This window comes from Chlamydomonas reinhardtii, chromosome 7 (genome assembly GCF_000002595.2).
Source record: "Chlamydomonas reinhardtii strain CC-503 cw92 mt+ chromosome 7, whole genome shotgun sequence".
NCBI lineage: Eukaryota > Viridiplantae > Chlorophyta > Chlorophyceae > Chlamydomonadales > Chlamydomonadaceae > Chlamydomonas > Chlamydomonas reinhardtii.
This window is the reverse complement of record NC_057010.1, coordinates 4,741,495-4,768,229: the sequence shown is the minus strand read 5'-3', so window position 1 is coordinate 4,768,229 and position 26,735 is coordinate 4,741,495. Positions and strand designations below refer to the sequence as shown.

General features: G+C 65.5%; 4 protein-coding genes across 5 annotated transcripts in view; 3 read left to right on the top strand and 1 right to left on the bottom strand.

The window, feature by feature from the left end:
* The first annotated feature begins 44 nt into the window (after positions 1 to 44).
* On the top strand, positions 45 to 6,047 carry CHLRE_07g345450v5 (uncharacterized protein). Of its 2 annotated transcripts, none has more exons than XM_043064449.1 (4): positions 45 to 1,152; positions 1,344 to 4,099; positions 4,299 to 4,372; positions 4,538 to 6,047. In XM_043064449.1, the coding sequence occupies exons 1-4, from the start codon at positions 179 to 181 to the stop codon at positions 5,141 to 5,143; spliced, it is 4,410 nt and encodes a 1,469-aa protein (XP_042923016.1). In that variant the 5' UTR covers positions 45 to 178; the 3' UTR covers positions 5,144 to 6,047. The 2 variants fall into 2 exon arrangements, with proteins under 2 accessions (XP_042923016.1, XP_042923017.1); XM_043064448.1 differs by having other exon boundaries at positions 4,299 to 4,387.
* A 47-nt stretch (positions 6,048 to 6,094) lies between these two features.
* Positions 6,095 to 13,610, top strand: CHLRE_07g345400v5 (uncharacterized protein). The gene is made up of 15 exons (XM_043064447.1): positions 6,095 to 6,496; positions 6,620 to 6,958; positions 7,315 to 7,504; positions 7,799 to 8,036; positions 8,274 to 8,462; positions 8,724 to 8,943; positions 9,124 to 9,303; positions 9,732 to 9,947; positions 10,212 to 10,286; positions 10,446 to 10,619; positions 10,825 to 11,136; positions 11,474 to 11,845; positions 12,141 to 12,443; positions 12,686 to 12,811; positions 13,069 to 13,610. The coding sequence occupies exons 1-15, from the start codon at positions 6,392 to 6,394 to the stop codon at positions 13,252 to 13,254; spliced, it is 3,225 nt and encodes a 1,074-aa protein (XP_042923015.1). The 5' UTR covers positions 6,095 to 6,391; the 3' UTR covers positions 13,255 to 13,610.
* A 1-nt stretch (position 13,611) lies between these two features.
* Positions 13,612 to 19,844, bottom strand: CHLRE_07g345350v5 (uncharacterized protein). Its single transcript, XM_043064446.1, has 9 exons — positions 19,453 to 19,844; positions 19,249 to 19,348; positions 18,822 to 18,882; positions 18,221 to 18,294; positions 17,860 to 17,998; positions 17,493 to 17,670; positions 16,671 to 17,111; positions 15,063 to 16,324; positions 13,612 to 14,739 (listed from the first exon to the last, which is right to left on the bottom strand). Exons 2-9 carry the CDS (start codon positions 19,317 to 19,319, stop codon positions 14,530 to 14,532), a joined length of 2,436 nt encoding a protein of 811 aa, XP_042923014.1. The 5' UTR covers positions 19,320 to 19,348; positions 19,453 to 19,844; the 3' UTR covers positions 13,612 to 14,529.
* An 820-nt stretch (positions 19,845 to 20,664) lies between these two features.
* The window catches only part of CHLRE_07g345300v5 (uncharacterized protein), a 7,026-nt gene continuing 955 nt past the window's right edge, over positions 20,665 to 26,735 (top strand). Inside the window, exons 1-13 of the mRNA XM_001692499.2 lie at positions 20,665 to 20,949; positions 21,310 to 21,367; positions 21,602 to 21,651; positions 21,975 to 22,037; positions 22,634 to 22,744; positions 23,100 to 23,185; positions 23,346 to 23,430; positions 23,636 to 23,681; positions 23,983 to 24,245; positions 24,995 to 25,258; positions 25,621 to 25,706; positions 25,862 to 25,893; positions 26,065 to 26,735. The exon at positions 26,065 to 26,735 is cut by the window's right edge and continues 955 nt beyond it. Of these exons, the coding sequence (XP_001692551.2) occupies positions 20,815 to 20,949; positions 21,310 to 21,367; positions 21,602 to 21,651; positions 21,975 to 22,037; positions 22,634 to 22,744; positions 23,100 to 23,185; positions 23,346 to 23,430; positions 23,636 to 23,681; positions 23,983 to 24,245; positions 24,995 to 25,258; positions 25,621 to 25,706; positions 25,862 to 25,893; positions 26,065 to 26,276 (1,491 nt within the window). The 5' untranslated portion in view covers positions 20,665 to 20,814 and the 3' untranslated portion in view covers positions 26,277 to 26,735. The remainder of the gene's footprint in view (positions 20,950 to 21,309; positions 21,368 to 21,601; positions 21,652 to 21,974; positions 22,038 to 22,633; positions 22,745 to 23,099; positions 23,186 to 23,345; positions 23,431 to 23,635; positions 23,682 to 23,982; positions 24,246 to 24,994; positions 25,259 to 25,620; positions 25,707 to 25,861; positions 25,894 to 26,064) is intronic.

Sequence of the window (26,735 nt, the reverse complement as noted above, 5' to 3'; positions counted from 1 at the left end):
TCATATACACACCTGGGCGTGAATACTGCAATATTACTGTCCAGGTATAGGGAGGAACGAGCCTGGGGCACGCGACAGCGCAGCTCCACGTGAGCCCTTCGCGTGGACTGCCCGCTGGAGCAGACTTTCTGTCAGCTGCTTCAATCGGACCGCTTCAGAACCGCTTAGTTATCAAGAAATGGCGGTCGCGACCCAGGCTCCCCCGGCAGGCAAAACAGTCGACGACGCTTCAGAACAGTCGGCCCCGCTGGTCCCGGTTCGCCTCTTCTTACACATACTGTCAAAGCTACCTCCGAACGACATCAGTGCCACGGCACGGCTAATCAGTAAAGAAGCGAAAGCGCAATACTCGTTTCCCAAGCATCTCATCGTCAGCGTGCCCAAACCGGCACCGTCAGGCTCTCACGGGCGGCCAAGCACAGCCACGGCCGCTGAGCGCTCCAACAGCACAGCCCCGAATGCCGTCCCCGTTCACGCCATCGTGTGGCTGCTGAGCACGGATGCAGCCGTGCGCGGCGAGGTGACCCTCCGCCAGCGATGCCACCTTCGCGACATGCTGCCTCGCCGGCCACACCTGACGCCGCCGGAAGCCGTGCCCGCGGCCAGCGCGGCGCCAGCGGCGCCGGCGGGCCTCTCAGCAGCACGCGAGTCTTACTCGCCGCCGACGGAGCAGCCTGCGGAGGTGGGAGGGCGGGAGGGTCAGCAAGCAGCTGCCATCGTCGATGTCAGCCAGCAGGCTGCGGCCGCAACGCCGTCACCCACGCCTGAGGCGCCGCAGCCAGCAACAGCAACAACGGTGGCGCTGAAGTGGGACGAGGACTCCCGCCTGGAGGCCAGCGGCGCCTGGCTCTGGCGGCTGGAAGCCTACCGAGGCAACACCACAGGCACAAGCACCGACAGTAGCAGCGGTGGTGGCAATAGCAGCGGTGGCCGTAGCGGCGGCAGCGCCGCATTTAGGGCCGGCGGAAAGCTCCTGGAGGACCTGTATGCGGACGTGGCGCCGGCCTGGGTGGTGCGCGCGGTGAGGGGTGCGGCGGCGGGTGGGCCGCGTGGCGCCGCGCTGGCGGCGGCGGTGCTGGCGGCGGCGCGGCACGGCGACGGGGATGCGCTTGAGTTGCTGAGCCGGGCGGCCGTGGCGGCCGGCGGCGTCAAGTGAGTTGTGCCTAGTTTGTTTCCATCCGCGCTTGGGTGCTGAGTGCTGGGGACATCTAGGTGGCTCCTTGCATGCTATGGGCCCTGGGTGCACGGTACACATAAGCCGGCGTGTTCAGCACAGCCAGGGATTACAGGGGGTTACACTCCGGCACCTGCATTGACGTCTTGATGACGTGTCGCACGCGCAGCTCGCTGGTTGGCGGTGAGGACGCCGCAGCGGCCGAGGCGGCATCGGCAGCGGCGCGCGACGTTGCGGCCGTGGGGCTGACGCTGGGCTTGATTGCCGGCGAGGTGCCGCTGCCGTTGGTGCAGCGGCTGCTGGGATGCAATGCAGCCTGCGGCGGCGGTGGCGACGGAGGTAACATGGGATCTGCGGCTGGTCAGCATGGCTCGTGCGGCCAATGGCTGTTGAAGAGCCACCTTCCGTACCTGGCGGCGGCGCTGTACGTACGGAGCTGCCGAAAAGCCTCGGACTGCGCACTTGCGGGCGAGACGGAGGAGGAGGCAGGCCTGCTGCGGCGGTGGCTGAATGAGCTGCAGCAACTGGGGTTCGCGCTGCCACTGGGGGAGCACGCCGGCACACACAACGTGTTTCTGTCGGCGGTGCGGCTGGCAGCGGCGGGCGAGGTCTCACACGAGCTGCTGCGCTGGCTGCGGCAGGCGGGCGCCGACACAGGGCCAGCGGGCTGGGCGTACGCCGCTGCTGCGGGCCACCTCGACGCGCCCAGCAGCAGCAGCAGCAGCAGCAGCAGTAGCTGCAGCAGTGCCGCCGTCCCTGATGAGGGCTGTAGCATCAGCTGCATTGGCGGCAGTAGCGATAGCAGCAGCATGCAGGTGATGAGGCTGCTGACAGAGTTGGGTGTGCCGCTGGGGCCTGGCGCCGCAGCTGACCTGTGGCGGCTGCCGCCGCCGCTGTTTGCAGCCTACACCGCCCAGCTGTTGACATCTGCGGCTGGCGGTGACAATGGAGGCGATGGCGGACGTGGCGGCGGCGAAGGCAACGCCGTGGTTGGGCTGGGGCCGCTCGCGGATGCAGGGGCGCTGTTCGCGATTGCACGGCGGCTGGACGCCGCCACCGCCGCCACAACCGATGCTGCTGCAGCCACCACTGCTACTGCCACGGCGCTTGGCAACGCTGCACCTGGCTCGGCAGCTGCAGATGGCGCCGAGGCGGCAGCTGCAGATGGGACCGAGGCGGCAGCTGCAGCCCCAGCAGCCGCCGTGTCGCGCAGGACGGCTGCAGCACAAACGCGTGTGGCGTGCCTGCTGGCCGCGGGACTCCGACCGCCGGCACCGCCCAAGCCGCCGGCTCAGCCTCACACGCGCCCAGAGTCGGAGCTGCAGCCGGTGTCGTCTCACGGCCCGGACGGCGCCTCCGCGGCTCCGTCCCCGTGTGGCAGTGCTCTTCTTGTCGCCGATGGCCACGGCGCGCAGACGTCTCCCTCTCGCGTCAACCGCCCGACAGCGGTGCTTGTGGCCGCGGCGCCGTCGCAGCGTGAGATCACGCCAGCGACGCCGTCCGCCGCGGTAGCGGCGTCGCTGACGCCTGGTGCGACAACCTCGCCAGGCGGGGTATCCTCGTTGTCGCCGACTGCCACATCGACTGTAGCAGCCAAGGTTCGTTCGCCTTCGCGGCGGCAGCGCATGGCTGCGCGGCTGCGTGCTGTCGCCGCCGCCGCCGCCTGCTGCGTCGCGCCGGTGCTGACGTCGCCGCAGTCAGGCCCGTCGCGACAGGCGGCGGGCTCAACAGCCGCATCGCCGCAGGACACACCAGAGGTGCAGGCGGAAGCGGGGGCTGGGCCGGTGCAAGTGACGGGCCTCACAGCAGGAGGTGGGGAGCAGGTTGCGGTGACGCGGATTGCAAGCAGCCAGGCGGATGCCGAGCCGAATGCGGTGGCTGTTACTGCTGTTGATGCTGCAAACCCGGTGGGGGCATTGACTGTGGCGGCAACAGCACCTGCTGCGATGCAGCCGCGTCCAGAACTCTGCGAGGAGCAGCTGAGTGCGTTTGAGGCGGGCAAGGCAAAGGGCCACAGTCACGGCACTAGCGGCAGCAGCAGCGACGGCACCGGTTGCAGCGGGACGGACTGCAGCGGCAGTAGCGAGCGTGCTCAGTCCAGCCCGGCAGCTACGGCTGCGGCTACAGCCAGAGCTTCGGCGCTGAAGCCCGGGTGGGATGATGCGGATGCTGCAGAGGTCGACGCGGCGGCTGAGTTTGGCTCACGCACTGTTGTGGGACCGCTGGCGGCGATGCTGAAGGCGGCTGCGCCGCCGCCAGCCCTAGTGGCAGCAATAGCTGCCGCAGCCACTGCGCCTGGCGCGTGCCTGTCTACGTACACAGCAGCCGCTTTGAGGTGTGGTGCAGCCACCGGCGGTGCTGCCTTGCCCTCAGCTATCGCAGCACCGGGAACCCCAGAGCCGTCAGCCGGACCACCGTCGGCAGGTGCTCCTCCGCCTGCATTATCCCTATCCCCGGCGGCTGCACTGCGGGAGTCGCTGCAGCGCGTGCCGCACTTCAAGGCGGACCGGGCCGCACGCGAGGCGGCGGCGGCCGTGGAGGTTGCCATCAGCGCCGGCGAGGCCGCCGAAGAGGCTGCCGAGGAGGCGGAAGGCGCCGCCGAAGCCGCGTTCGACTCTTACGAGGAAAAGATGTACGACGGCGCGCTCATGGAGGCGGAGAAGACGAGGGAGTTGGTGGCCACGGCCGAGGCGGAGGCGGCGCGGGCTGCGGGGGCGGTGGCGGCGACCAAGCGGGCGTGTGCAGCCTGGACGGCGGCGTTGGAGGAGTGCAGTCGCGTGGCGGCTGCAGAGGAGGCGGAGGCAAAGCGTGTGCGGCAGGCGCAGGCGGCGCGGGTGGCGGAGGCGGCGCGCCTGGCTGCGGGGTCTGGCGGAGCTGTGGCTGGCGGGGAGGCGCTCGTGCCCACCATCAAGATGTGCAGCGGAGGTGGGCCTGCAAGGCTAGGAGGTGCATCCACGATCTGGGTCAAGGACGAGCATGGGTGGCTTCTCTAAATCCAGGATGGTTAGGTTCCCTGCTGGCTGCATGTGTTGTGCCTGCAAACCAAAATTGTACAACGTGGCGTGACGGGCCTGCGTCTTGCTTGTATAATCACCTGCGTTTTCCGCAACCGCGCACACCACAGGCGCGGCGGGCGCCAGCGGTGTGGCTGCAGCCAAGGTGAAGAAGGCGCTGGAGACGGCGCGCCTGGCGGCGCAGGTACGGGCGGCGCAGGTGTGGTCGGGCGGGCGGAATCACCTCTGTGATAAGAGGGGGACGTCCGCGCTGTGCGTGCCCTGTTGGCACCGATGCGGTGACAGGACCTCGTTTGAGCACCAGCGACCCAGGACACTGATAACTGTGTTCGTCCTTCCGTGGCCGCAGGTGGGTGGACTGCTCACGGAGACTCGCCGCACCGCCCGCGAGCTGGGCTCCGTCGGCGACTTCATTGTGGCAGAGGCGGCGGCGCTGGCGGCGGCGGCGGAGGCCGAGAAGGCGGCTGAGGCGGCTTGCAAGGCGGCGCGTGCCGCCGCCGCCGCCGTGCTGGCGGCGCGCGGCACTCCGGCGGCCGCCGTGCACCACACCCCAACCACGCGCGGGGAGAAGCTGGCGGCGGCGGTGGCGGCGGCGGAGGCCGCCGCCACGCAGGCGCGCGAGCAGCGTGACAAGGTGCGCGCGGCGGTGCGGGTGCCGCGGGCGGCCCTGCGGGACGTCAGGCGCGCCAACGCCGCGGCGGCACGCGCGGCGCGTGCGCTTGAGCAGATGGAGGCAAATGAAAAGCCCCTGGCAACCGCGCTGGCGGCCGTGGCAGCGGAGGTCGCCGTGGAGGCGGCGCCAGCAGGACGCACAGCCGGCAGCGGCGGCAAGGGCGAGTCAGCGGCTCAGGCTGCGTGGAGCAAGGCCGTGACGGCGGCGGATGCGTATCTGTCGGCGCCGCCTCGTCCGCCGAAGAGTGGCAGCAGGACTGCAGCAGCGGCGGCGGCTGTATGAACCCGACGAGTGTGTGGGGTCTTCCGGGTGTGAGGCTGCTGCTGTCGAAAGATTGCAATGCTGCGCGGCCAAACGTAATGTGGTCGCGCGAGGTGGGAGCCGTGGTCACTGCATATACATGCATCTGTATGAGTGGCCAGCTTGGGGCGGGGTTGCTTTTGGTTAGCCCATTTTTCCTGTGGGACCATTTTTGCCGTGGGATGACCCCTTACACCAAGCAGTTCACCAGTTAACGCATCAGCGAAGGGAGGGGGGCATTCAACGCGCTACGCGCAGGCTGAAATGTGATGCACTTGCATGTCGACTGTGGTATGTGAAGTGTGACTTGAGTGCTCGCATGTGATGTGATTGCGTCCATACCCTACCACTGTGACTGTTTACCGTAGTGCACCAGTACGGCGCCGGTATGGTACCGTACTGTACATGTAAGGTACCTTCAGCGACTACGACAGCGGTGTTTGACGTCGGGTGTTGAAATGTATTCTGCGTGCTGTTAGGACTGCGTGCGCTCCTTTGGCGTGGTTTGACTCGACCTCGACTTGACTGGGGCTGTTGTGATACCGGTAACCGGTGCCGCATGGATGTGCATCAGAACGTTCTGATACCGGTGCCAATGTCGGAGAGCGCTAAGATGGACCACATTCATGGCATTAATATATTGGTATGAGTCCGAGTAAGTCACCGGCCCAAGGCAAAACGTGGTGCGAGACTGTCTTTATAACAGTAGGTAAATGTCTTTTTACCATTAGGTCTTGCCCTATCATCCCATATGAGAGCCATGCCTGTCGCTGTAGGTGGCCACTAAGGTGTGTCCCCACGGCGTGTCCCCTTGAGGCTTGACCATGTGCGATGCCGCAGTCCTTGGTCGGTCCTTGGCTGTCCCACCTTGTAATACCAAACTTGTGTGCCGCCAAGCCCTCTAGAACATGCTACTGGGGACTCCATCGATGACATCAGTAGGGAGCCCAATAACAATCTCGCCGCCCAAGCATCCGGCGCGTCACACACGGTTTCGTGCAAGGCAGTATGGTCTGTCCATATGAGTTAATTGCAGGTCTGCCATCAATGCTGTAACGTGTGTGGGCCAGCGATTTAGCGCGGGTGGGGCTGAGAATTTCCTGGTCGATGATCCGTCGATGCAGCCGCAGCACGTCGACGATATCAGTGTTTATTAAAATAGGTACATACATCAAGCTCATACCAATTTAACCTATCAATTACAGCCGCTTGACCTTGAAGCGCTAGAGAATGGCGCCCAAGAAGAAGGAAGACAAAGACGCTCCGCCTCCAGAAGATACCAATCCTTATGGAGTGTTTGTTAGTGTTACAATGCCGTCGGCGACGGTCGTCCTGGTGAGCTCAGGCTTGGAGCTTAAAGTCTGGAGCCCTCGCCAGGATAAAGGCTATGCCACAGAAGAGAACGGGTCATATCATTTCCATCCACTTAGCATGACGGTATCGTGTTTCTGCTTGCAGGACGTGCAGGACGATGCCGCGGCGCAGCGCGAAACCCACATCACCCTCAACATCCCGGGCTGCCACGTTCCCTGGGCCTCAGCCCACACCGCGCCCTCGGAGGGCGGCGTGTACCAGTACAGCGTGGTGAAGCACTTCAGGCGCTCGGGCGGCCAGGACGGGCTCCTGCAGCTCATCAACGGCGTGTTGACTGTGACCGTGAACGACAGCGCCACCAATGCGGTGCTCGCCAGCGCCACCGTTGACCAGCTGCAGGGGTTTGCAATCGGTCAGAACACATGGAGCACCGAGGGTCTCGATCTGGTGCCCGCAGCGGAGGTGCCGGAGGGGGTGCCCAAGGTGCGCGCGCCGGCCGCTGCCAGCTGAACCATCCAGGGGGTGCGGGCTGAACCCATCGCCTGACAGGGCGGGGCACGGAGCGGACAGAGTGGGAAGGGCCCAAAGGGGGTGCGAGAATCAAACCCGAAAATGTGCTGGTCAGGAAGGGGATGAGGGATGCAGTGCGTCATGCAGCGTGGCGTCGTGGCTTCCTCCACATGACTTGGCGTGGCATCCGCGGCCACCAGCCTCCCACTCCTCCCAGTCCTCTCCATCCACCGCCAACCACCACCAACCAAACCTGACAGCATCAGCACCATAACCACCGCTCCCTCGCGCTCCCGCTCCCCCTCCTACCCTCCTGCCCAACCACACAGGCCCGCAGCGCGCGCCTGGCCTTCGCCTCCATTGCGCTGCAGGAGCGGCCGCTGCCGGAGGGCGCCGACGCGGCCGCGCTGGCCGCCGCGCCGCCGCCGCCCGAGGCGGAGCTACCGCCGCTGCTGCCGTACAGCTACGTGAGCGGCGAGGCGGCGGAGAAGGGCAACATGGTGGAGCTGGTCGTGAGCGGTGAGGGGGCGTGTGTGTGTGTGTGTGTGTGTGGCTCTGTGTCTGCATGTGTGGGTATCTGTACGGTATGTGGGGGTATTCAACGTGTGGATGTCTGGGTGGGTGTATGTGTGCGGGTGGCACGGGAAAGGGAGGGGCGGTGTAACGGGGAAGCGAGGGACTGCAGGCACGGACTGCGGGTGGGGTCGCGCAGACGAGTGGCATGGCGACTGGTGCCACGTGTGCGCCCTAGTGGTCATTCTCCCACACACACACTCCTCTCTCCCTCCCGCACCCTCTCCCCTGTCTCCGCAGGCCTGTCCCCGCTGCCGCCCAACCTGCAGGCGGCGGCGGACGCGGCCGGCGGCAAGCTCCACGTCACTGTGGGGCTGGCGCTGCCTGGCGGCGGCCCGGCCGTGGCGGTGTCGCTGGCGGTGGCGGGCGGGCGGGTGGCGGCGCCGGCCTTCCGGCGCGAGCTGCTGCCGCCGGGCTGCTTACAGGCGCTGCAGTATGCGCTGGAGGACGGACTGCCGGTGGTGCTGGAAGTGGCCAGGTGGGTGGGTGTGTTTGGTGTGGGGGTTGTGAATCGGTTTCTGCCAGGTTGCTTGGGATCTAGCTCGGCTGGTCACATTGTAACAAAACATTTTAGGTAAATACCAGTCCAAACTAAACCAACCCAAGCTAAACTAGCGGAGGGGGGTTTGGCGGGCGGTGAGGCGTTTTGGAGTGTTTATTGACGTAGCACATGCCCGCCGTGTAACGTGTGTCCGCGTGTGCGCTCGGTGTGCAGGTACGTGTCGGCTGAGGGCATGGCCGACCCTGCTTTCGAGGGCTACCACGCCGCGGCGGCGGCGCCCGCACTGGCGGCGGGGCTGGGCGCTGCGGGCGCCACGGAGGCGGCGGCGGAGGGGCTGTCGCTGACCGCCTGGGCCGCGTCCGGCGCCAAGACCTGCCTGCCGCCCTACACCGCGCCCGCGGGGTGAGTTCCGCCGTGAAGCTATGCACGCCGGGGGCAAACGCAGGTGCATGTGCACAGCGCGTGTGGAAGGAAGGGCTCCGTGCGCAAGCGCCTATGCCGAAGGTGCCTGGCTTTCCTGGCGCGGCGTGATGCCAAGCGGCGAATGTCAGCAGCGATGGACCGATGGTCCTAACAACAGTCGTGCTGCCCACCACCACTGCGTGTTCCGTATCACTCCAATCACTTATTACAATGCATCTCAATTGCCATGGCACTGCGCAGCAAGCCCAAGCCCGTGGAGGCCGAGGTGCCGCCCGCCGGCACCTGCCTGTGGGAGAAGGCCGGGGCGCAGCTGGCCGTCTCGCTGCGCTTCGCGCGGCCGGTGGTGCCCGCTTGGCGGCCGCCGCCGCCGCCGCCTCGGCCGCTGCTGGAGCTCATCCCGCCGCGTGACCTGACGCCCAAGCCGCCGCCCACCACCGCAGTGGATGAGTTCAAGGCCAAGGTGAGAGGCTGCGAAGGGGGACGCTGGCCTTGTTATGTGTTGGTGTTGGTATGTGATCGCCCGGCATCCCGCTCTGCTGGCTGACCCGCACCCTACATCCCTTCATCCTCTCGGCACCGCTCCTAGCTGACTCACCTAGCTGACCCACTCCCTCCTTACACAAACACCTGCCACCGCCAGGTGCGTGTGATCGCCCGGGCCCTGGCTGAGGAGTACAAGGCTGTGCTGCCGCCGCCTGACGCCAGCGTGGCGGCCGCGGCGGCGGGCGGCGGCGCGGAGGGCCGCCACAAGGCACTCATCTTTGAGCTGAACCGCAGCGGCAAGTACGCCCAGATGCGGGACAGCCTCAAGACCGCGGTGGTGAGTGGCTGAGGGGGCATGCGCGAAGGGTGGCGCGTGGCTGTGTTGCCGCGGTGAGAGTGTGAGAGATTGGGTGCGGGGTTGGTGGCGTTGTGGTGTGGCGTTGTGGATGTGGTGCGCGTGTGCGCCTACAAGGCTGGTTTGGAGCGTTGGAGTGTTCGGGGGCAGGTTCGGTTGCTAGGTGACCCCCGTGTGGGGGCACCGAAAATAAGCATTAATAAGTCACAAGTGATCAGTCACGAGCGGAGCGCCTCACCAAAACTTCCGCACCCTGCCTCCTGCCCTCCCTCTCATGCCACACCACGCGCACGCTGCCCCCAAGTCCCCAACCCCACCCCTTGCGCTTTCTGACGATGATGGGACTTTTTTGTTAGGGCTCGGGCACACATACGGTAACCCCGCCCTCCCCCTCTCTCTCGCGCGCGCAGGTGTCGCTGGTGCGTGAGAAGTACCGCAAGAGCGGCTCCATGTCGCCCAACGAGATGGCGCTGCTGTACAACGACCTGTACGGCAGCCTGCTGGCCGCCGTACACAGCTCCCTCAACGACCTGGTGGACGCGGCGGCGGCGCGGCCGCGGGCGCCGCCGCCGGCGCCGGTGCCTGACAAGCAGCGCCTTGGGGAGCTGCTGGAGCTGGCGGCGCAGGTGTGGGAGGGGGGGGAGGAGGAGGGGGAGGAGGAGGAGGAGGGGGAGGAGGAGGAGGAGGGGGGCGTGTGTGTTGTTCAGCGCGTGCGCGCTTGCGCTTGCATGGATGGGTGGATCCGCACGCGGTCGCGATGGTCATGTACCTTGTGAACGTACATCATGGGCGCCATTGCGCCTCTGACCGATCCTGTGTTGTCCACTCAGCCCCCCTTGCTGTTTGTCTCCTCCCCCCACCCCTTAGTTTTTCCCTGCAACCCCCTTCAGGCCGAGGCCATGGGCGACACGGACCGGGCCGAACTGCTGCACCAGCGCCGACTGCTGGCCAAGAACGACGCGCAGGTGTGTGGGGACTGGCGAATGAGCCAGGCGCTCAGGGCGAGCATCGGGAGCTATGGGAGTCACACGAATCTGAAATACAGATTGCCGGGATGTAGGATTGTCTGTTATCGCACACATCTCTTACGAGTGCAAATGCTGTCGTCATCGCATGTCCATCAGGTGTGGTACGAGTACGGCACGTACTGCCTGCGGCGCGGCGGCGCCAAACGCGGCCGCGCGGAGGAGTGCTTCCGGGAGGCTCTGGCGCTGGAGCCGGCCCACAGGGGGGCGCTGCTGGCGCTTCTGGGCTGCAGCGTGGCGGCAGGCCGCAACACAGACCCGGCATACCTAGAGGTGAGGCGAGGGGATAATAAAAACCCAGCCCAAACTACAAACCAAACCAAGCGAAATTGCCGGTGATAGTACTCATGGTGTCTTCGCAAGCAGGCAGGTGGTATCATCTACCAGAACACTCACTCGCACCTACCCTGTCCTTCAAGCGCCCCTGTTCTCACGGCCTCTCACCACACACTCACTCCATCCCCTTCCGTTTCCCCAGTCCGCCGAGGCCGCCGCCCACCGGCTGCTGGACGTGGCCGGCCGCTCCTCGCTGGACGCCTGGGCCGCGCTGGCGGTCGTCTACCGAGCCTACGGCGAGGCCAAGAGGGCGGAGCTGGCCTCGTGCGAGCAGGAAATGGCGCGGCTCGAGAAGCAGCAGCTGGCGGCAGCGGCGGCGGCGGCCAGCGCGGGCGTATCGCCGTCGCCGTCGTACGGGGAGGGCCGCGCGGGCGGGAACGGAGGAGGGGTGCCGGCAACAGAGCCGTCCACGGCGTCGGCGGGCAGCGTGGCGGGCAGCGCGGGAGAGCTGCAGGTGTGTGTGTGTGTGTGTGTGTGTGCGTGTGCGTGTGTGTGTGTGTGTGTACATGCGTAAGGGTGCCTGATGTCCCGTTCAGTCGTTTGTGTCGTCGTGTACGTGTGTGTGTGACTTTGGCATAGGGCTCGCGGCCGTACTGACGCCTGGCCCGGCACAGCGGCACGGCCACACCCCAGTCTCAACTTCCCAACCTCTTGCACGCCGCCACGCGCCCCCACTCGCCCGCACTCCCCTCCACCTGCCTTGCCTTACCACCCCCATGTGGTAACGACTTCGTCTGCAGTCTTCAATGCATCCTGTACCGCTTTTCCAAACATCCTTGCAACCCCACCAGGCCCGCTCCTTCATCAGCCTGGCCAACACGCTGCTCGAGTCGCTGGCGCTGCCCGCCGAGGCCGCACTCGCGCTGGAGCTCGCCGCGGGCCTACGACACTGGCCCTCCGTGGGACCCGACACACGCACACTACACGCGCTGGCAGGGGCGCTGGCAGAGCAGGCGCTGGCGCGCGCCGCCGGCGGCGGCGCCGCCTCGGCGGCGGCGGAGGCGATGCTGACGCCGGGCAGCAGCGTGCTGAGCATGATGCGTGCGGACGCGGGCGAGGCGGTGAGCTCGGTGGCGGCGGAGGCGGCGTGGCGTTGCCGGCTGCTGGTGGCGCAGCTGCACAAGGCGCGGGGGGCCACGGACGAGGCCATTCGCTTTTACCAGGTGTGTGGGGCTTTGTGATTGCATGAAGCTTATATGTCGTCCTTGAACATATGGCACAACAACGATCCATCCAATCATCCAACGTACCCACGATTCTGCTCCAGGCTACCCAACAAATACCTAGTACGACAGCCCAACAAACCCAACAAACCCACCCCGAGCCCACCCCGAGCACAACACGACAGACCACGCACGACAACGCAAGTCTTTTATAGCAATTACCCAGCAGCACGCACCCAGCACACCACCACCGCCACCACCACCACCACCACCACCACCACCACCACCACCACAGGAGTACATCGAGGCTGCGCGCTCGTCCGGCCGCCTGGCCGAGGTGCCGCTGTCCGCCTGGCTCGAGCTGGCGGAGGCCTACGCCGCACGAGGCCAGGCCCGCTTCGCCGCCGACGTATTCCTGCTGGGCGCCTCGGCGCGCCCCGGCTGCGCGGTGCTGTGGCGCGGAGCGGGCCGCTGCTTCGTGGGGGCTGAGGAGCTGGGGCCGGCGGACATGGCGCTGAGCGAGGCCAACGTACTGGACCCCGAGGACCCGGAGGCGTGGGGCTGGCTGGCGCTGGTGGCGCTGCGGGAGGGGCGCGCGGTGAGGCGGGCGTGTGGGGCGGGAGGTTGTGTGCCAAGGCTGTGCGGAGTTGTGGAGAGTGCGGGGTGGGGTGGAACGCAGATTGCGGCGGTCAAGGCGGGTGCGTGGGATGTGGCGTACACACAGGGTTTCTTGCCGTACACTGTCGCATTGGGCTGTGGCAGCCTCATTGCAACCGGGTCATCTCTCCTGCCAAGCCTTGTGTTGCCAACCGCTCCTCTGCGAAATCCCCATCCTCGCAGGAGGACGCGGAGAAGGCTCTGGCGTTCGGCCTGCGCTGCGGCCTGGGCGACCCCGGCTTGCTGCTGGACATCGCCGCCGAGTACCGGGCGGCGGGGCAGCGCCGGGCGGAGCAGCGCGTGCTGCAGGTGGGGCGAGTGGAGGAGGGCATGGGGTGGGTGGTAGGGGTGGGTGGGGCAGGGGCAGGCGATGGGAGTTGGGGTTGAATGGGTGGCTGGGTGGGGCAGCTGAAGCGGGACGCAGGCTCATGGCGGGCGGTATGAGCGGGCTGGGCGCATCACGCAGCACGTGCCCGCGTGTGCGTGTACGCGCACGCTGAACCTCAAGACGTCTGCCTACCGTTGCCCTCTTCCCAACACCTCGTCTCCTCCACGTCGGCACGCAGGAGGTGGCTGTGAAGTTGATGCCGGAGAGCTGCTCCGCACGGCTGCTGCTGGCGCGCTGCCTGGTGGCGCAGCGCTGCGGCGCCGAGGCGGCGGAGGCGGTGGCGGCGGCGCGGCAGCTGGCGGCGCACGAGGACGACGAGGCGGCGGTGGCGGAGCTGGAGGCGGAGCTGAGGGGCATGGCGTGAGGGGGCGGCCGGGTGTGTGTGTATGTGAGTGATGGTGGGGGTGGGGAGAAGTTGTGGCCTTGGGGTTGGGGAGAAGTGTGGAGGTGGGGCTGGCGTTGATGCATGCAGAGGAAAGGCATTTCAGAGGGACCTTTGGTTGAAGTTCAGAGGTGGAGCAATGGAAGCCATGTGTTCAGCACATCGGCGATTTGACCAGACTGGCAGCATGGGAACTTGGCAATTGTGCAGGGCAGGAGGGGCCGGTGCGGCTCTAGCGAGGCCCAAGGCGAGGCCTACGCTTGCCGCTTGGCGGTTGGCAGGCTGGGGTACACAGTACGGTATAGACTACGTGGCGGACAGGCAGGCTTGGTGTGACATGATTGCAATACATGGTGAAGACGCCTCTTGCCGTCGGGAGCTTCCCCGTCCCTTGCACCGTGCCCAATGGCCGCTCCAGGCCCCTTCTCCGAGGCCTGTGTCCCGGTGTCCCGCGTTGTCCATCAGTATTCAACAGTACCAGCAAATGCGGCCAACATCATCAAACACACACACGCACATCCACACAATTTGCTCAACTGCAACTCAGCATTCATTGCCGGCTGGGGCGACCTCGCCTACCGACCGACTGGAATGGTTTGCGTCATGGACACCAGTACCAACATGTAGGCCTCAGACATGCAACAACGTGGCATGGGCGCAGCCCACTGCTCCCACAAGAGGGAGAGCCACCTGTCTTGTCCATCACGCCCGGCCTCCGCCGCACCACCGGATGCCGGTGTCCTTTATTCCGTGCCATTTGACACAGTCACACACATGGATGCGGGCACGTCTTCCCTGGCACGTCCGCACAGTCCCCGCCCCGCCGCCGTCAGTGGCACACAAGCCACGGTACCGGCTGTCGCCGCAGCTTGAAGCATTTATTTTGGTGGAGCCAACCCCGCCGCTCCGACCTTGTACGAGCATAGCGCCCCACGTCACCGTCACACCCTGACGAGCATCAATTTTGAACCGAGCTGACTTCAGTCCTGTGCTTTCCTTCGTAGCACGTCCAAACACGTCCCGTGAGACCTCCTTACCATTAATGTCTTGTCCCAACGCCATTTTAAAGATACAGAAACATCCTTGTATTACGGTCCCGATTCCACAGCACAAAAGTATCGAGTACACACGTCATGGCCCTGACCGGGAACATCCCCAACCGGTCACGGCTCCTGCACACGCAAGTTGCGCAGCTTTAAGTCTCAGTCGTCCGTTCCCAACACGCGTGCTCTGGAGCCTGCTTGGACAGCCCGGCGATCAGTTTCCTGACTGCGTGAGAAGCAGCAGCTGCGCAATGAGGTTCGGGTCCACGTTGCCCGGCGGCCCGGCAGGCCCAGGGCCCAGCCCCAGCCCGCCCGCCGCCGCCTGCAGCGCCGCCGGCAGCTGTGAGCCGCCAGGGCCGCCACCGCCACCGTGGCCGCCGTCGTGCGCGTTTGCCAAGTTGAACGCTGCGCGCTGCATCAGCACCTGTAGCAGGAGGGCGAGGATGGCGAGGGGGTGATGGGGGCAAGCTAAGACCAAGAGAGTCACTGTCCGGCCCTAAGCCACTTCACCGACCGCCGTGCCAACGACTCGCCCAAGACCCATCGGGCCGCCGTGCCACCAATCCGCTCTAGCCCACCCAACCACGGGTTTGCACCAACGCCAGCCCACCCGAACATGAAAATGCCGCCCCCCTCCCCTTGACCACTCTTCCCCAACACAACCCCCGCAGTTTCCCAGCAGCTCCCCAGCGGTCCCCCTCCCAGTTCCTCCGCACCCGCCCCCTCCCGCCAGCGCCCCGAGCTCACCGAGTACGCCAGCTCCTCCAGCTTTGTGACCAGCGCCTGCGCCGCGCCCATGTTGCCCGCCGTCAGCACCACCCGCAGCGTGCTGCTGAGCTGCATCAGCGTCTCAGGCAGCTGGTTCAGCAGCGCGCCGTAGCTGGCGGCGGGCGTGTTGGGCAGCGGCAGGTTGGCGGCCGCCGCGGCGGCGGCCGCCGCCGCAGCCGCCGCGGTGTTCTGCGCAATCATGGCGTCGCCCATGGGTCCGTTGCGGTCGCCGCCACGGTCGCGGGGGTCACGGTCGCGGGGGTCACGCTCGCCGCGTTCACGGTCACGGTCATTGCCGCGGTCGCCGCCGCGTTCGCTGCGGTCACCCGGCGTCGGCTTATGGCTGCTGCCGGCGGCAGCGCCGGTGCCGTCACGGGAGGACTCCTTCTTTGCGGTTGCTCCGCCGCTGCCACCGCCTCCACCGGCACGCTGGTCCTGCTTTGGCTGCTGCTGCGGTTGCTGCGGTTGCTGCGGCTTTCCGGAGGCGGCGGGACCAGTGCCGGAGCCAGTGCGGCCGGCCGCAGCAATGCCCGCCGCGCCGCCGCGAGCCTGCGCCTCCCCGGCATCGTCCGCGGCGTCACCGCTGCCCCCGTCGCCCCCCTCGCCTCCGGCGGCGCGCGCCCGCGGACCGCTGTCCCGCCGCCGCCGCTCGTCCCGCTCCTCCTCCTTCGCGGCGCCACCCGCTCCCGCCTCCGCCTCGTCATCCTCGCCCGCACCGCTGCCGCTGACGTCACCGCTGCCAGCCGCCGGCTTGGCACCCGCCGCCGGCCCAGCGCCTGCCCCCCGCGCTCCACCGGTCGCCGCCGCACCCGCGCTGGCAGCATTGCCCGGCAGGCCGCCGGCGCCCGCCGCCGCGCCCGCCAGCGTCGCCATCGCCGCAGCCGCAGCCGCCGCGGCGGCCGCCGCACCTCCGCCCTCCTTCCTCGCCCGCCCCGCGCCGCCATCGCCGCCCTCCTCCCCCTCCTCCTCGCCCCGCCCGCTGCGCCCATGCTCCCCGCCACCGCCACCACCCCCGCCCTCCTCCTCCTCCTCCTCCTCATCGCCGTCCCCGTCCATCATGTCGTCATCCTCATCCTCGCCCGCGCCGCTCCCCGACTGGCCTCCGCCGCCGCCGCCCCGCTGCAGGTTCAGGCGCTGCAGGTCCCGCAGGTCGGCTCGCAGCTGCCCCTCGTGGCCGCGCGGCTCCGCGTGCGCTAGCTGCTTGAGCGCCACCGCCGCCGAGTCCTCGTCAGAGCCGGGGTCTGAGGCGGAGGAAGGAGAGGGCAGGGGGAGGGCAGGGGGAGACAGCTTGGTAGGAGGAAGATGGCGCAGACGGGGGCTCCTTGGCAAGGAATAAGGTGTGTGTGTGTGTGGGGGGGGGGGGTTGTAGATACCAGCCCAAACTAAATCAAACCCAATGCAATAGAGCATTTGGGGGTTTGCAGGGATGTTTGGAAAAGCGGTACAGCATTGGGGGGGGTACATTCATGGTTAGTTAAGGAAGTGGTAGCCATGTGTGGAGCCATAGCAATGTGTGGAGCCATGTGTGGAGGTGTCACGTGGCGACGGAGCCACGTCGTTCCCTCACGCCCCGCCGCCCGGACCCACCTGGCGTCTCGCCGTCGCGCCGCCGCTTGAGGCTGCGTCCGTCCTCCGACTTGCTGCTGCCGCCGCCCCCAACCCCGCCAGCGCCGGCGCCCAGGCCGCCAGCCGCGTTGCCGTACAGCGAGAACGCACTGCCCGCGCCGCCCGCGGCGCCGCCCAACCGCAGCCGCCACTCCTGGTCCGCCAGCGCCGCCGCCGCGGCGGCGGCGCCCGCGCCCGCCATGCCCATGGGTCCGCCGGGGCCCATGGGACCGCCCAGGCCGCCCAGCCCGCCGGCGGCGGCGGCCGCCGCCAGCGGCCCGCCGGCCGCCAGCATCATGGCGGCGTTGGGATGCAGCCCCGGTGGCAGGCCGCCGGGGAGGCCCGGCGCGAGGCCCGGCGGCAGGCCGCCGCCTAGGCCCGGTGGCAGGCCGCCGGGCAGTCCGGGCAACCCCGGTGGCATCACTGCATCAACGCGGAAAAGGGTGTGTTTGTGTGTGCGTGTGGGGGTTACATTCATGACTAGTTAAGGAAGTGGTAGACGGTAGACCATCTTGCGGAACATCAGGAGGGGGGGATCATAAATACCAGCCCCAAACATACCAAACCAAATCAGCTCACGGCGCTGTTGTTGAAGCAGCTAGGCACCAGCGCACCGTCCCTGCCAAATGTCGTCCGCAACAGCAACAGCCTGTCGCCCAGCCCCTCCCACATGATGCGGCCGTCCGCACGCCTCGGTCCCGCCCCTCCCTCTCCCACAGACCCCCCTGGCTCCCCCTCACTGCCCTTGCGCCCTCCCTCCAAACCAACAAACCCCAGCCCCTTCACAACGCCGCAAGGACTCACGGAACTCGCTGCCGGGCGGCCCGCCCATAGCCAGGTCCCGCCCCAGTCCGCCCAGCCCGCCCAGGCCAGGCAGGAAGCCCATGCCCGGCGGGCCCTTGGGGCCGCCGCCGCCGCCCAGCACCGGGCCCGGGCCGCGCAGCATGGGCGGTGCGCCGCGGCCTGCGCCGCCGTTGCCGCCCTGCGGAACGGGCGTGCCGAGGGAGGAATGTGGGCGAGGACGTCATGTCGCGCCTTAGAAAGCAGCGTTCAACACGATGCGTTTGACTGCAGCGTGCTCGATTCCGGCACGCATTCCAACAAAGCGAAGGAACCTCCCCCATTTTTGGGTTTACTGCAACCACGGTCAATTTCCCCCGCTAACACGCACCTGACTGACTAGCACGTTGTGTATGGCTGCAATGGACACAATGCCGTCGGGCCCGCACTCCTGCCTGAGCTGCGCCATAATGTCGCTGTGCTTCTTTTTCAGCGTGCAGTTCCAGCGGTTCTTGATGTGGTTGTCGGTGCTGGCAGCGTGTGAAGCAGGGAGGGAGGGTCAGGGAGGGGCAGGGAGGGAGGGAGGGAGGGAGAGGGAGACGGAGGAGGAGGAAGTGTGAGCATGATGTATGCCGGTTGGGTACAGGTTCAAAGCTGGATGGCTACTGGGTGGCTTGCTGGCTGATGATCACGTGTGTGAGGCGGCGGGCGCGGCCATGTCAGACATGTGCCCTCTGCGCCAGCTCGCTCACCGGCCCGGCAGGTGCTTGGCGATGCTGGCCCATTTGTTGCCGTATTGCATGTGCGCCCACAGAATGACGGCATCCTGCAAGCGTTGTAAGCCATGTCAATTAGGAGCAAGATAAACGCAACTAGCCTGCTATGTTGAGGAATGGAATGATGGTGAGTGGATCGCGAGGCGCTGCAGATTGGAGATTGGGGGAGGGTCCTTTTCTCCGGGGGGCATTGGGGGGGAGGCTTGTGCGTGCGGCGTGCGTTGACAGGGTGGCAGTTCAAGACGTGAACCTGCACAGGATGCGCAACGTGTGTGGGCAGTGTGCGTCGCTGAAAGCCAAGTGCGCGGCGGCAGCGGAATGGCGGCGGGGACCGCGCGCGGAGATTGGGTGGGGGGGGGTCCCGTGCCGGTTGGGCGTTGGCGCGCAGTCGGTTCGCCGGTGGCGGGTGGGCGAGGAGGTTGCGACCGACCTAGTCCGCCAAAAAATGCCCGAGGCTCTGGCAGCCCCCAAAACGCACTGCTATGAGCGTTTTCCTAACCATGCGCAGTCAACTGACGCTGCACTCGCAAACAGGGCGCGCTTATCTCCCATGCTTCAAAAAAAGTGCTGCACCCACCTCCTCCGCGGAGAAGGGCCCGCTCTTGACCGCAGGACTCAGCTGGTTAAGCCATCGCAACCTGCGTCAAAGCGGGCCGGGCAAGGAGATGGTCATGCGGGTCGAAGGCGGCTCGGGCTTGTCCAAACTGTGGAAGCGCATCAGTGGAGCCCACCAAAACGCAGCGCGCAAGGCGTGGCCCGGCCATCCACGCCGGCGCAAAGTCCCAAAGCATCACACCGGCGCGAAGTGCGCGCCAAGACGCGGCCGGGAGTTGGGCCGGGAGCACAAACTGGCACCGAACTTGGCCGGCTCGGCGGTTTCCCGCGCCCGGGAGCACCCGGGATAGCTCTTCATATAGCTAACATTCTCCTTTATTTGAATCAGTCGCGTGACCGGCGCGAGGGGCCCAGCCGCCCAGGGTCGCGCATCCTGGCAGCATACTCGCCTGCAAGACTTTCCCGAGCGGCCGGGTATGCACGAGGCGATAGATGTCCAGTTGCGCGGTCCCTGGGTCATCACAAGCTGGCGTAGAATGGCGTCCTCCTCTGTTTGGGGCCAACGAAGGACCAATCGTTTGCCGTTTTGCCAGTTCGCAGCGCCAGACAACTGTCCAGGCGCGGTTTGTCGCCGCGCGCCTGCCCGCACCTACCAGGCGTCCATGGTCCCTTAGTCACGTCATCGTCGCCGTGGGCCCCGTCCGCGTACAGGTCCAGCTGGTTCATGGCAAGGAATGCGACCGACGTTGTGTCCCGCCCTTATTGATCCTTGACTTTCAGTCTCAGAGCTAGTATGGTAGTGTGTGTTCATCAGCCTATAGGCATCTTTTGATGACCGCGCGGCTTTCGAGTGTCAGCAGTTTGGCCCCTTCTGCATCGGCCGGAGCCAACCTGCAAACCTACCTGCACCAGGCGCCCCAGAACTATGTTGCAGCGATAGGCTAACTGGTTTTAAACACGCAACTGCTTACGGCTTGTCAGGAACACGCGCTTTGGAGGTTGGCCAGCAGAAAACGTTGTCGCAGGTCTTCGGTTAATCGATTATCGGTTGAGCGTCGCGCCCGACCATCGAGCCAACACAAATGACATTTGGCGATGGCGTGCCCCAAGCGCCGTAGCAGGGGCCCGCCGCGGCCCCGTCAGCTCGCGCTCCCCGCGCGGCGCAGCGCTCGCCTAATCCCACAAGGCTGCGGCGTTTTATGGGAGCCCCTTGCCGCAGTGCCCCCCCAAACCCCCTTCCCTCTACCAAGCATGAAGTGGCCACTCTGACGTCAAGAGCCAATTCCATTTTGCCGTGGCTCAGTGGCCGCACAGTTCACGGACCCTGAGCAGGCAAGGCACGTCATTGAGATGCACTAACCTTACTTGACAAGCGGTCCGAATCGCATCTGCCCTACCAGCCAGATATGTAAGCACAAGCTTTGTCAAGGCCGGACGACACTGGGTCAGTGCTGGCCAGCGCTGGACAAAACCCCCCCGGCCCTGCGCCTGCCTCCATCCTACCCCATTCCCTTACACGCTGGCAGCTCGCTCATTACCACTTGCGCTTAAGGATGTATGGTATTTTGCTGTAATATCTAGTGTAAGCTTAATGACGGCGGTGCTGACTTCTGTGGCAACATGTGCCAACCACATGCCGCACAGCTCACCGGGCCACGAGCTCCTGGAACCCGCCAATACACGTCTACAGCTCATTACATTGCTGTAGCTGCTAGATTCACTGCACGGCGGTGTTGGCCTTGCACAGCGGTAGCGGTGAGAGATGCCACTCCCAGGGGGCAGATGCAGGTCGGCACGCGTGGCAGTCATTATCATGCGGGCTCAACCCTTGACAATTTGTCCTTGATAGTAGTAATAATTGCATGCTTTTGCCTCTGAACCATTCGTTGAAGGTGCCTAACTCACTGCGGCGTACACGATTGTTATATTCCGCGCGCGTGCGCTCGCTCGCTCGCCTCTCGCAGATCTCAGAAAGAATCTCCAACACCGTTCCTGACTGTAGAGCATTGTTGGGAATGAGCGGTCCGGACTTGGAGCAGCGGGCGCAACAGGCGCGGGCCGCTGCTGAGGCCGCTGGGCAGGGGCATGTGTTTGAGCACTGGGGCTCGCTCGTGGACAGCGAGAGAGAGGCGTTGCTCAAAGACCTTGAGGCAAGTGGATGTTTTAGGAGGGGATGCGGGGAGAGGGGAAGCGGCACGTGAGGGCGGCGGGCAAGGACTACGCGTGGAGGGCCCGGGGCCGGTCAGGCGCAGCAGTGGTTGGCGCGCCCAGTAGCAGTGAAGGTGAAGGGCCGTGGTATGGGCTCGAGCGGGAACACGAACAACTGTGGACGCCGTATCTCCTGTTCGAATAGAGGATGGAGCCATGGGATGCGAAGCACTCCGCCTTACCAGCCACCGCCCATCCTTGCAGCAAGGCAGAAGCCTGCTAACCGCCCCGCCCATCCGCCGAAAGACCCAAATCCAACCCCCAAACAACCGCCGCCGCGCTCCCACGCTCTCGGACCGCAGGGTCTAGACTATGGCTACCTGTCGCGCGTGTTCACGTCCAGCATGGCCGTGAGCTCGGGTGCGTGCGGGGGGCAGGGAGGAAGGAAGGGGTAACGATCGGCTGGGGCGTGTGTGTGTGTGGGTGGGGTGGGGGGGGGTGGGGGGGCTCCTCGTCCTCCTCCTGCTCCTCCTCCTCCTTCTCCTCCTCCTCCTCCTCCCTATCATACCGCCATCGTCTAATCATCATGCCCGGTCTCCCTGTCCGTCCTGTTGCTGGGGCTGCTGCTCCCGCTGGCAACTGCCGCTCCTGCAGCCCCCTCCTACGACGGCACAGAGCCTGCACGGGACGTTCTGCGGCTCAAGGTGGGTGCACGGGTGCAGCGGCAGGCACTGGGTGGAGGTGGGCTGGTGCGGCGGGAGCGCCTGGTGGCGCTCTGCTGCGAAAGGGCAAACTGCTGCGAAGAGGGCTGAGAGGCCGGGTAGCGCTCTGCTGCGAAAGAGCAAGCTGGGGCGGACACGAGCGCGCTTCACGCATCGCCTGAAGCGCCTTCGCACCTTTTCGGATCTTGACCTGCGTAATGATGGCTGTCCCCGACGTCATGCCTTCATTGTGTGCTACCCTACTGGCATGTGACCCCAAGCCGCTGTGCGCTCCTCCCTTCTCTGCTGTCCGCGCCATCGCACAGGATTGGGCTGCCTCCGGCAGGGCGGCCGAGTGGACGCAGCACGGCTACCGGCTGATCGCAGAGGTGCGGCATGGGGTAGTGCGTGTTAAGGGGCACAAAAAAATAAAGCACAATGGACATGGGGTATGGGGTAGCTCGTGTGCTGGGTGTGTGGGTGGGGCTTACTTGACAAAGCCCAACGAAACAGGTCCCAATAGTGAAGGCAGGGGGGCCGGGAGGGGCTGCGTGCCGTAGGCAAGGAGTTTGGGCGATAACGCACAAGGAGGCTGGCGCATCGGCAAAGGCGGCGCAGGCGCGTTCAACCCTACCGGTCCTAGTTGCGAAGCGCATCAGGGAAGGACACCCGAAAGCGTGTCAGGCAAGGTGAGGCCGAGCTGCACACGCGGGCGCATAGGTCCAAACTGCCGCGCGCACTTGTGAGACACACAACGGCCAGAGGCAGGACAAGCCGCGTCCTTGTCGCCACATTCTTGCGAAACTAGGTTGGGCGGCGCTCACCAACGTCCGTCCAGCACATAGCCACAGAGCCGCCGCCTCGCAAGCACCCGGTTCTCAAGCTTCCGGCTCCACAGCTATCCCCTGTCCATCCTGACGCCTGCCAACGCCTGTCGCCTCGCCCTCCGGCTCCTGCGCCCTGTGGCTTCGTGCTGCGCACGCAGGGTCGCGCCGCCGTGCTGCTGCTGGCGGGCGGGCAGGGCACGCGGCTTGGCAGCGCTGCACCCAAGGGCTGCTACGACATTGGCCTGCCCTCACACAAGTCGCTGTTCCAGGTGTGGCGCGCGCGTGTGTTGTGTGTGTGTGTGTGTGTGTGTGTGTGTGTGTGTGTTAAAAAACGAAACGAAAGCCCGCCCAGACGACGCCGTGTGTGTGTGTGTGTGTGTGTGTGTGTGTGTGTGTGTGTGTGTGTGTGTGTGTGTGTGTGTGTTAGGAGAGCACAAGGGCAGGAAACACGCGATGCGATGGTGTTAAAGAGCACAAGAAAAGACAATACGAGCAGGGCAGTGGATTGCGGTGCATTGTGTGTGTATGTGTGTGTGGCGTATTTCGTGACCCTTACATACGGCTGACCCGCTCACGGCACGACTTCATTGCCCCCGCGCCCCACTCCCAACGTGTCCGCTCCAGCTCCAAGCGGAGCGGCTGCTGCGTACCCAGCAGCTGGCGGCGGCCGCCACAGGCACTGCGGCGGTCGATGTCAAGCCCCTGCGATGGTGAGTCCGCGCTTGGTGCATGGGGGCGCTGTGCCGGGCCCTGCCTGCACATACACCCACTCGCATCCGATAATCACGCATGCCCACGCACATAGACACGTGTGCGCCGTGCCGATCCTCGCCCTTGCTGCTTGGCTAACGGACACGCACATACACACAGGTATATCATGACAAGCGCCTTCACACACGAGGAGACGGTGGCGCACTTTGAGCAGCACAACTACTTTGGCCTCAAACAGGAGCAGGTTTGTGAGAGTGCTAGAGCACATATGGGAAGGAACACACGGGAAGGAAGCAAGGCGTTTGTGTCTCTTGCTGAAGCGAGCTACGTCTGGGGATTTTGCTACGTACGTGCGCGACCAAGTGAAGCAAGTTGCCCAGCACCGCGCCGGTTTGCATCACCCCCCGCCCCTCAATTCTGCTTCGCCGGCCCGCCTCCACCAACCGCAGGTCATCTTCTTCCAACAGGGCTTCCTGCCGTGTTTCACAGAGGACGGTGCGTGCCCTGTGCCCGCCCGCGGCCCCATCGCAGGCACCGCACGCCCGCATACATCGCCCACCACCACCAGCGCCGAATGCATAAAGTGTGTGCTTTCCAAGTGCTGAAACCCTAAAACCCAACACTATAACATACGATACCCACACCAGCGCAGCACAGCATACGGTAACGTACATACATGCATGTGTAGCCCTGCGGCACAGCGACTACGGGCACGGCCTGCCGCTTGCTTAAACACAAGCAGGCAGGCTGAACGTGTCGGTCTTTCCACATGCCCACTCCAAAACCACAAACATAGGCAAGCTCATTCTGGAAGCGCCCGGCCGGCTGGCTAAGGCGCCCGACGGCAACGGCGGCGTGTACCTCGCCCTAGCGCGCTCGGGGCTACTTGAGGAGATGGCTGTAGCAGGCGTGGAGGCGCTGGACTGCTACTGCGTGGACAACGCGCTGGCGCGGCTGGGGGACCCGCGGTTCATCGGCTACTGCCACGGCGGCGCGGGCGGCGGCGCGGGGGCGGACGTGGGGGCGCGCGTGGTCGCCAAGGCGTACCCCGAGGAGAAGGTGCGCGTATGTGTGTGTGTTAAAGAGCACAAGGAAAACATTGCGCAAAGACAGTGTATGCGATGCAGCAAAGCGACGGCTTACGGATGTTACCTGAAGTTACCTCGCATACCCGCTGCGGTGAGCCGCCGGACTTACCAACCGGAAATCGCACAACCCCCGCTACTCTAACCTCGAGGGGGGATTAGCGTCCACACGCTCTCAAGGGTGCAAACCCATGCATGTGCTCACGGTACCGTGAGGCCCAGGCACTCCTACGATTCCTAGCTCCGCATCGCTACTCCTGGCCGCTAAGTCCAAGCTCCCGCCCAATCCTCGATGAAAATCTCACCTACGAGCGAATAAGAAAACAACAGAGCACAGGGCGGCAGCAGGGGAGTGTCAAGAACAAGAGCGAAGGAACATGTCAGCGCGGCGGCGCGCGACGAGCAAGAGCAAACACGCAGCCCAGTCCCAGCCCAATGAACTATACTAGGGGTTGCGCGATTTGGGAAAGAGACGGAGAGTGGGCGACCACGAGCAAGCAAACACGTGGGGGACGGCATGGGCGCATGCATGACGGCAAATGCAATGTGTGTGTGTGTGTTTGTGTGGAAGTGATCGTGAAGTACCGGTAACGAGGAAGGGACGCGTGGGCGCCGTCGCAATGCAACGGCATGTAGGCTTCCCTTTCTGCAACACCTTCTGCATATGCATTCAACAACTACTATGCTCATGCGCGCGCTCTGGGCCTTCCTGAACGCGCTCAGGTGGGCGTCTTCGCTCGCCGCGCCGGCGCAGCGGCCGCCAGCGGCCCGGCCTCGGCGTTGTGCGTGCTCGAGTACTCGGAGCTCGACCCCGCCCGCGCCGCCGCCACCGACCCCGCCACTGGCCATCTGTACTTCAACTGGTCCAACATCTGCATGCACTACTTCAGCGTGCCCTGGTTGCGGCGGGTGGCGTCGGAGCTGCTGGCGGGCGGCGGCTCCGCGTACCACGTGGCACGCAAGCGCATACCCTCCGTGTCCGGGCCGGTGCGTGGGCGGCAGGGGCTCGTGGCCGCGACAGCGGGCGTGGCTTGCTGCTGGGGGGGAGGAGAGGAAGCGTGGGTTGCAGGAGGCGAGGAGATGGACAGGTGCCTCAGGGGCTTTGTGGATGCGCACGAGCGCAAAGCTGGGAAGGCTGGGATGGGAGGACTGGGCCAAAGCGATGCGGCCTCTGGTGCGCCCTCGCGCTCTGCTCATACGCGCGAAAACAACTCCTCGTGTCATCGGACCGTGTCTGTGTGTACGTGCGTGTGCGTGTGTGCATGTGCGTGTGTGTGCGTGTGTGCGTGTGTGTGTGTGTGTGTGTGTGTGTGTGTGTGTGTGTGTGTGTGTGCGCGCGCTGCCAGCAGGTGCCGGGTGTGAAGCTGGAGCTGTTCATATTCGACACCTTCCCCCTTGCCGGAGAGCGCACAGCACTGGTGGAGGTGGACCGAAGGTGCGGCAGATCGCTCGCTGCAAGCTCACTGCCAACCTGGGAAGTGGGAAAAGGGAGGTGCCCTGAGACCTAGAGTTCCCGAGCTTTACACCGTTGTACCCGCGTGCTGGTGCATCTGTCATTCCTTCCGTGCCTGGGGTTTGACGTGCTTGCAGGGAGGAGTTTGCGCCAGTGAAAAACGCCCCAGGTGAGGCTTGAAGGAGGGGCGCGTGCCGATCAGGGCACATCGCACCCCTGCCTTGCTTCTGGCCTCGCGCGGCTGTCCCCTCCCAACCCAACCCGCATCCCGACCCTCACCCCTCCCTCGTGCCCCTCCCCTCAATCCACTGAACCCACCAAACGCACTTGCCACCAACAGGCTCGGCCTCGGACTCTCCCGACACGGCGCGAGCGGCATTGCTGTCCCTGCACGTGGGCTGGGTGAAGGCGGCGGGCGGCGCGGTGGCGTGTGCCGAGGGCGTTGAGGTCAGCCCGCTCCTAAGCTACGGCGGGGAGGGGCTGGGGCAGGTGGTGGGTGGCAAGAGCTACGACACGCCCTGGGCGGATGAGCTGCAGCGGCCAGCGGCGTAGGCGTGTGACATTTCCGGTATGAGAGCTACCCCACCAAGACCCGGCACGTGCTGTGCAGTTGTAGTGGAAGCACGTTGGCGCTACAGCGTGCCATACACCTACGGTTTGAGACACAGGCCCAGTAGGGACGCAAAGACAGGTGCAGGTCGTGTTATCTTTGTCCTGCTAGAGCCAGTTGAGCCCACTTTAGGAACGGTTTGGTTTGTGGCATGAGAGCTACCGCGCCAGGCCTCGGTACGTGCTGAAGAGCTGTGCAGCTTGGGTCGGGAGCTGCGCGCCAGTCGGTCGGTGCTGGCGAGCGACGCCGGACTGCACGGCCTGGCGCGGCTGCTGGGGGGCACGCTGCAGGTGCGGAGGTGGAGAGGGAGGGAGGGAGGGAGGGAGGGAGGGAGGGAGGGAGGGAGGGAGGGAGGGAGGGAGGGAGGGAGGGAGGGAGGGAGGGAGGGAGGGAGGGAGGGA